This window comes from Lontra canadensis, unplaced genomic scaffold (genome assembly GCF_010015895.1).
Source record: "Lontra canadensis isolate GAN:19392208 unplaced genomic scaffold, GSC_riverotter_1.0 scaffold2, whole genome shotgun sequence".
Lineage (NCBI taxonomy): Eukaryota > Metazoa > Chordata > Mammalia > Carnivora > Mustelidae > Lontra > Lontra canadensis.
In genome coordinates this window covers 29,246,245-29,255,007 of record NW_022630996.1, presented here as the reverse complement: position 1 = coordinate 29,255,007, position 8,763 = coordinate 29,246,245, and the positions used below count along the sequence as shown (strand labels likewise).

Below are 8,763 nucleotides of genomic sequence, written 5' to 3'. Positions count from 1 at the left end.
TTAGCTGTAACACAAAGGCTGACTCCAAGGTCATACTTACACCAGCCTCTCAAAAGCCCGGTTTTCATTTACTTTCAAAGCACTTTAATTAGATATATTGTTTTCTTTGCCCTTAAGATCATATTTCGCCAAATCAAAGGAAATGGGCAATATGGGTAAAAGAGGTACTACCAAAACAGAGTAAGCACAGTTTTGTGTTACCTGAATAGAGTGGGTTTTTTTTTTTTTTTTCCCTTCTTTTGGGGGAGATAAAGATGGGACCTACAGTGCTTAATTGGAAAGAAAAGTCAAATCTTAATTATTAAGGGCTCTGAGGCTATTGAAAATAAATGAAACATTTCTAGTTACTTTTGGCATATTTGAGCAACCAATGTTTATTGCATTCATTCAACTGACTTTTTAGGTTAATTACAATCCTGTTACTTTCATTAATTTAGAACATGAAATTTAATTTGAAATATCGGGTATATATACCCAAACACTGGTATCTTAAAGGGTAATTTTATATTTCTAAATAAAGTCTGACATTCAAAGTTAACTACAGCAACTCACAATAAGCACAAAAACATCAATTTTTACCAGAGTAAAGAAGTGCAGTTTATGAAATTTAAGGATCAACTATTGAAAATGCAAGTTTCCTTGAAGAACATACACACACACGCGCGCACACACATAACATTAACCATGGATTCTGAAACTGTGATACTTCAGTGCAAAAACCTCAGTATGAGGTAATTTTAATGTAATAACCACTTGAAAAAAAAATCCACACAGTGGCACTCTTTAAAACGACAGTTTACATGACAATTGCTGGCTGACAAGACAATGTGGACCAAATGTTCTTAGCTATTTAAACTAATTTTGTCTTGTTTGGACATATTTTTCTCCTTAATCATTTGCTTCTGATTCAGAAACACAGAAAGTCATTTATCAATGTGGAAAGGGAAAATTCCCACAGCCAACTAATGGTTTATATATTCAAAGAAAATTTTCTGCTAGAATTTTGATAGAAACTAGAATACCGAAAGGTCAAAACCATTTTATGAGATTATTAGCAGAGGGTTAATTTAAAATTTTTCTATATAATTCCAGACTTGTAGTGCAGCACACCTCCTTAATGGAAAGGTGAGAACCCTAATAAGGTTGGTCTAGACAGAACATAAACTCTTACAAGTGCAAACCCTTTCACAAAGGTGTTTCAGGTCAGGATCGAGTATTGTTCCTTGCTTAAATAGAAAATTTTGTAAATGAAACCTAAAATTAAAATGGTAAGAGTGAACTCTCACAGTTAAATATACTTAACACCAAGGCCTAAATCAATATGAAAGATATGAACATTCTACTTTGGCAATGGTGTTTATTGTACTGTACTAATGAAATTAGAATACATACTTGGGGGAAATCTTTCCCCAAATGTCTGATGCTGCCAAATGAGCAAAAAAGGAAAAAAAAATCAATTCCAGAAAGTTGAGGAAACGCTGGATCACCAGACAAAACTGAACAGAAAATGGCTTTCTGTAACAGATAACAATTTAGCTAGAAAAGAGAATAAGTGCATCACAAAACAACTAAACCAATCTATCTCTGTCACATTTAACTTGTGAGTAATCAAAGTGCAAGCTACAGCTTTCTACATATCTTTCTCATTGCAATGGTTTAAAGTCAACACTGAAAAGATTAAAAGAAAAATACATAGCAAGTTATGCTTCATTTTTCACAATAGCACTAAAGAAAAAAGGTACCTTTCTATAGTATCTTAGTGCTAAATGCTAAAGTAACAGTGGTTTCTGCTATGACAGGAGTCACTCTGCATGAAACTTTAAGCTTTCTATATAAGAATAAATTTTAAAATCCAGAAGTAGAAAAAAATAGCAAACTCTGTAAACCTTTGCATTTCTTCTATGCAAACCAGGTTTTAAGTACTGAGTTCATGTTAGTATTTCTGATTAGTGTAAGGAATTAGTTTAGAAGTCTGGACTGAAAGGGCCTTTTGCTTTGCTATTAACTTAAAAGTAATATGGGATCTTCTAGCTCATAGAAAGGAATAGAGCTGGCTTGACTTTCTCCAGAATCTGAGTCGTATGGAGCATCAGGGAGCTCTGTGAAACCATATGCTAGTTGTTCATCTTCCATATCGGATCGAACGTAGCAGGAAGGGTTAGAATATTCCTCTTCTTCTATACTGTTGAAATCTTGAGGAATATATAACATCCCTGGGTAGTTCCTACTAACCAAGTCACTTGTGGTTTTTAGGGAGATTTTTCTAAATGCCATCAAATGCATATGTGAAAATTTTGAATACTTGAAACGTTTAAAGCCCAGGGATTCTATAGCAATCTTCCAGCTTTTCATCATCATAGCGTGACGGTTCTGATGGGAGGAATCAGGTGTGATGATAAGCAATAAACCATTTAACACTAACAGTTCATGGGCTTTCTTGCAGCAAATCCATCGTTGGTAAGGCGATGGAAAATAAGAAAGGAGGAGAGAGAAAACCACCACATGGAAAAGTTCTCCAGGAAGAGAATCAATAGGGTTTTTCAGCTGCTTCAAAAAGGCATCTATAGCATCCTGTGCAAGCTGGAGTGGCTGCTGAAGCTGCAAGTTCAGGAAGTCACATTTATATACACTCTGCAGAAAGGGAAAAACAAGGCATATTCAGAATCTGAAGATCACTTCCACCCTATTACACAGATTTTACACCACACCGTGTCACAGCATTTCTACATTATCCAAGCTTTAATTCTTAATTTTTCCCTTCTACGTGATTCCACTTGCACAGACATTCAAACTAAACTTTTACTCAATAAAATTTCAAAGAGATTATAATCAAGCCCAGAGAATTTCTTCTCCTTAAAAAACTAAATATTTCTGCCTAACAATTTGAAATTTAATTTGGATAAGAGCTTACCAGAAAGAGTTATCTAAACTTAGTCATATTTACTTTCACTTCAACATTTATAGTTAATAAAAACCAATATAAAAACTTTAAACAATACTATTAAAGATGAAAAGGATAATGAAAGAGGCATTATACATTTGTAAAAGCAGAGCACCAAAACTTAAGGTCATGAAAAATGTCTTTAAACCATTAGCTCGAATCATCTTAAAAATAATTTTAGTATTATATTTATTCTATTAAACATCCAGAATAGTTTTAAAATTAGATAAAAATTAGTGTTCTTTTAATATAATAGTTATTAACTAACAATGATATGGACTAATACTTTATTCCCTCATTTTTGCTAGTAGGTAGACAAGCTGAGCACATAATTATGTGGACTATCTATTAGAGCAAGTAACACATAACACGAAAAAAGGAAAATGTTTTTCTCCTTCCCATTGCTTCCCCTCCCTCCATTTTTTTTTTCTTTTTTTAAATGATTGGAGGGTGTGAGAGTGCATGCCAAATGGGAGGAGGGGCAGAGGGAGAGAATCAGCAAGCAGACTTTACCTGAGCAGGGAGCCCAACACAGGGCTGGATCTTATAATCCATGACCTGAACCAAAACCAAGAGTTGGAGCCACCTAGGCACCCCCACCTTTTTTTCGTCTTAAGATAACTTTACTTCAGTATACTGGTGTACAAACAAGGAGAACTGACACACAGTATATTTAAAGGGTACTTATTGATAAGTTTTGTCATTAAACATTCATGAAACGACAATCAATTTAATGAATAGACCTAACACCTCCAAAAGGTTCCTCCCTGAGCCTTTACAATCCTTTCCTGGTACCCTTCTTGTTTTTCCTGGCTACCAGGCAATTGTTCATGTGATTTCTATCATTATAGATTTAGTTTGTATTTTTTTTTTAAAGATTTTATTTATTTAACAGAGAAAGATCACAAGTAGGCAGAGAGGCAGCCAGAGAGAGAGAAGCAGGCTCCCCGCTGAGCAAAGAGCCCGACTTGGGGCTCGATCCCAGGACCCTGAGACCATGACCCGAGCTGAAGGCAGTGGCTTAACCCACTGAGCCACCCAGGCGCTCCAGATTTAGTTTGTATTTCATAAAATTTTATATGAATGGAGTAAGACAGAATAAGGTCTTCTTGATTTGCCTGGCTTCTTCCACACAATACAATTATTTTGAGATTCATCCACTCTTTTGCATCTATATCTATATCTATATATCATCTATACCAGTTGACTCTTGTATATTGATCTCCTATCTTGCAACCCTGCTAAACTCATTTATTCTAGTAGCTACTCTGTAGATTCCAAGGAATAATTTAATGGATGATCAATGTCATATATGAATAAAGACAGTTTCGGTTCTTTCCAATCTTGATGCCTAGTATTGCTTTTTTCCTGACTCTATTGCGCTACTAGCATATTTATTCTGAATCATTTCCATGAAGTTGTAACATTCAGCAAATTATGCAGTACTGTATATTCACTTCATTGAGGTAGTTCCCATGATGTAAGTTGACTTTAATACGTATTTTAAGTCAGGTATTAACTGTTTAATAAAATCTATCTATCGACAGTTTATTCTTTGCTATTGAATTGTGAGTTTTAAAATATATTTTAGATAGTAGTCCCTTATCTGAAGTAAAATGATTTGCAGATACTTTCTTCCATTCTGTAGGTTGCCTTTTCATGCTGTTACTCGTTTGCTTTGTAGAAGCTTTTTACTTTGATGTAGTCTCGTTTTTCTATTTTTGCATTTGTTGCCTTTGGTTTTGGTAATCAGATTTAAAATATCACCATGACTGATAATCAAGATGATTACACCCAAGTTTTCTCAGAGGAGTTTTATGGCTTCCAATCCATGTTCAAGTCCCTAATCCATTTTTAGTTTTGGTGTGTAGTGGTCCCATTTCATTCCTTTGCACATGATGTCCAATTTTCTCAGCACCATTTATTGAAGAGACTGCCCTCCTTCCCTCTGTATATTCTCTGCTCCTTTGTTATAAATTAATTGACCATATATACATGGGTTTATTTCTAGGCCCTCTCTTTTATTTGTTCTATGTGTAGATTTTAATACCAGTATCCTAGAGATTTAATCATCATAGCTTTGTAATATAGTTTGAAATCAGGTAGTGTAATGCCTCCAGTTTCTTCTTTCCCAAGACCATTTTCACTATTTGGGGGTCTCTGATGATTCCAATTAAATTTTAAAACTGTTCTGTTTCTGTGAAAAATGACACTGCAATTGTGATAGGGATTGCACTGAATCTGTGAACTGGTTTGGGTAGTATGATATTAAACAACATTCTTTGAATCTATAAGCACCAATCATCTTACCATTTATTTATATATTCAGTTTCTTTTATTATTATAGTTTTCAATATACAAGTCTTTCACCTCCTTGGTCAGATTTATTCCTTGGTACTTTATTCTGTTTGACACATTTATAAATGGAATTGTTTTCTTAATTTTTTTTAATATTTTACTATTAGTGTATAAAAATACAATGTGTTGCTTTTTTATCTTGCAACTTTAATGGATTTCTTTATTCTAACAGTTTCCAGATTTTAATCTTTAGGATTTTTACGTATAGTATATGTTATCTCCAAATAGTGCCAGCTTTACTTCTTTCTTTCCAATTTGGATGCCTCTTTTCTTTTCTTGCTTAATTGCCTTGGCAGTACTTACCCTCTACTGAATAAAAGTGGAAAGAGTGGGTATCCTTGTCTTGTTCCTGATCTTAGCAGAAAAACTGAAAAGCTTTTCACAGTTGAACATAATGTTAGTTATAGGCTGGTCATACGTAGCCTTTCTACTATGTTGAGGTACGTTCTCTCCCTAACCACTTTGTTTAGAGTTTTTATCATAAGTTATGTTGTATTTTATTAAATCCTTTTCCACATCTATCAAAATGAAATTATTTTTATCCTTTATTTTGTTACTAAAGTGTGTTATATTGATTTTGTGGATATTAAACCATCCTTGCATACCATATCCCTTTCAGCAACCCTCAGTTTGTTTCCCAGTTAAGAGTCTCTTATGGTTTGTCTCCCTCTCTGATTTCATCTTATTTTACCTTCTCTTTCCCCATATTCATCTGTTTTATTTCTTAAATTCCACATGAGTGAAAGCATATATTTGTCTTTCTCTGACTTATTTCACTTAGCATAATACCCTCTAGTTCCATCGACATCATTGTAAATGGCAAGATTTCATCCTTTTTGATGGCTAATATTCCATTGTTTATACCGTATCTCCTTTATCCATTCACCTGTCAGTGGACATCTGGGCTCTTCTCATAGTTTGGCTATTGTAGCCACTGCTGCTATACACACTTCAAATCACTATGTTTGTATCCTTTGGAAGAGTACCTAGAAGAGCAATTACTGGGTCGTAGGGGAGCCCTATTTCTGACTTTTTGAGGAAACTTCATACTGTTTTCCAGAGTGGCTGCACCAGTTGGCATTCCCACCAACATTTTAAAAAGGTTCCCCTTTCTCCACATCCTTGCCAACATCTGTTTCCTGACTTATTAATTTTAGCCATTCTGACTGGCATGAGGTGGTATCTCACCACAGTTTTGATATGTATTTCCCTGATGCCTAGTGATGTTGAGCATTTTTTCATGTATTTATTGTGTCTGTATGTCTTCTTTGGAGAAATGTCTGTTCATGTCTTCTGCCCATTTCTTGATTGGATTATTTGTTCTTTGGGTGTTGAGTTTGAAAAGTTCTTTATAGATTTTGGATACTAGTCCTTTATCTGATATGTCATTTGCAAATATCTTCTCCCATTCTGTGGGTTCTCTTCTGGTTCTGTTAAGTGTTTCCTTTGCTGTGCGTAAGATTTTTATCTTGATCAAGAACCAATAGTTCATTTTTGCTTTTGTTTCTTGGCTTTGAAAACATGTGTAGCAAGAAGTTGCTGCAGCCAAGGTCAAAGAGGTTGCCTATGTTGTCCTCTAGGATTTTGATGGATTCCTGTCTCACATTGAGGTCTTTCAGGAACCAGTCTGTTCAGATGTTCTATTTCATCTTAATTCAGTCTTGATAAGTTGTATGTTTCTAGGAATTTATTCATTTCTTATAGATGGTCCAGTTTGTTAGCATACGATTGTTTATCACAGTCACCAGCTTTTACTTTCACTAATCTTTTCTATTTGTCTTTTTAGTCTCTATTTCATTTATGTCTGCTCTGATCTTCATTTCCCTCTATCTTTGGACTTTTTTTGTACTTTACCAAGTTCTGTGAGGTGTACAGTTAGGTTGTTTGAAACTTTTCTTGTTTCTTGAGGTAGGCATTTATGGCTATGAACTTCTAGAATTGCTTTTCCTGCATCCCATAAATTTTAATGTGTTCCATTTCTATTTTCATTGGTCTCAAATTATTTTTATTTCTCTTTTGATTTCTTCTTTGAACTACCAGTTGTTTAATAGCATTTTTAATCTCCACATGTGTAAATTTTCTAGTTTTGTGTAATTAATGTTTCCTTTCATACCACTGTGGTTGGAAAAGGTGGTTGATATGATTTTAATCCTCTTGAATATGATATAATACAAGTATTTCTAAGACATATTATCTGTCTTTTTAAGCAAAGGTGAATTCTGTTGTTTTGAATGAAGTGTTCTGCAAATATCTATTAAGTCCATTAGGTCTAATGTGTTACTTAAGGCTAACTTAACAGATAGCTTAAGTGAGCTATCTGTTGATGTAAGTGGAGTACTAAAGTCCCTTATTATTATTGTATTGCTATTTCTCCCTTTTGATCTAAATATATATTTGCCTTATATAGATGCTCTTATGTTGAACACATTTATAAATGTTTTATTTTCTCATTGGATTGACTCATTTATCATTTTTTATAACCTTCTCTCTTATTAGTTTTTGCTTTAAAGTCTGTTGTCTGATCAAAGTATAGCGATTCCAGCTTTCCTTTGGATTTCATTTGCATAGAACATCTTTTCCAGCCCTTCATTTATTGTCTGTGTGTTTCCCCTTACATCTAAATTTAGTCTTTCAGGTAGCCTATAGATGGGTCTTGTTTATTTTATCCATTCAACAAACTTTTTTCTTTACTGAAGAAGTTAATGCATTTATATTTAATTATTGAGAGATACATGCTTATTTCTATTTTGATAATTATTTTCTGGTTGTTTTTGTAGTTCCACTTTGTTCCTTTCTTTTTCTTGCTCTCTCCCTTAGTGGTTTGATGACTTTATTAGTGGTATGCTTATATTCCTGTCTCTTTATCTTCTGTGTATTTACTATAAATTTCTGCTTTGTGGTCACTATGAGGCTTAGATATAACCACTCAGATCTCTAACACTCTATTCTAAGTTGATAACAACTTAAACTGTTCACACTGTAATGCTTAACATTATTATCCATCCCCATATTTTATGCTTGTTTTTTTTATGTTTTTGATATTTTACATCACATTTTATATCTTTTAATCTGTGTCCTTTAACTATTATAACCACACTTATTTTTGCTACTTTTGTCTTTTAATTTTCATACTTTAAAGTGATTAATTCACTATATTTACCATATATAAACCTTCCCAATGAGATGTATTCTTTCCTATTTTTTCTTAATACTAACTAGTGCCTTCTATTTTCAGATTGAAGAAGTTCCTTTCACATGTCTCCTATGGCTGTTAAGTGGCGATGAACTCCTTTAGCTTTTGCTTGTCTGGAAACTCTCTCTCCTCCTCCCCCACCTTTTTATTTAAAGTCATGTGTAAGACATTTATTGCTGGATTTTAAATAAGCAATACATACCCAAATTTCCTCAATTATGCCCAAAATGATTTTCTTACCATGATAGGTGCACTCTTTAATCCCCACTGT

At 33.8% G+C, this 8,763-nt stretch overlaps 1 protein-coding gene across 1 annotated transcript in view; it reads right to left on the bottom strand.

Annotated features, from left to right (window-relative positions):
* Positions 1-226: 226 nt before the first annotated feature.
* BMT2 (base methyltransferase of 25S rRNA 2 homolog) overlaps positions 227-8,763 on the bottom strand; it is a 98,397-nt gene continuing 89,860 nt past the window's right edge. The window contains 1 exon segment of the mRNA XM_032871151.1: positions 227-2,631. Coding sequence (XP_032727042.1) covers positions 2,002-2,631 — 630 coding nt within the window. The 3' untranslated portion in view covers positions 227-2,001.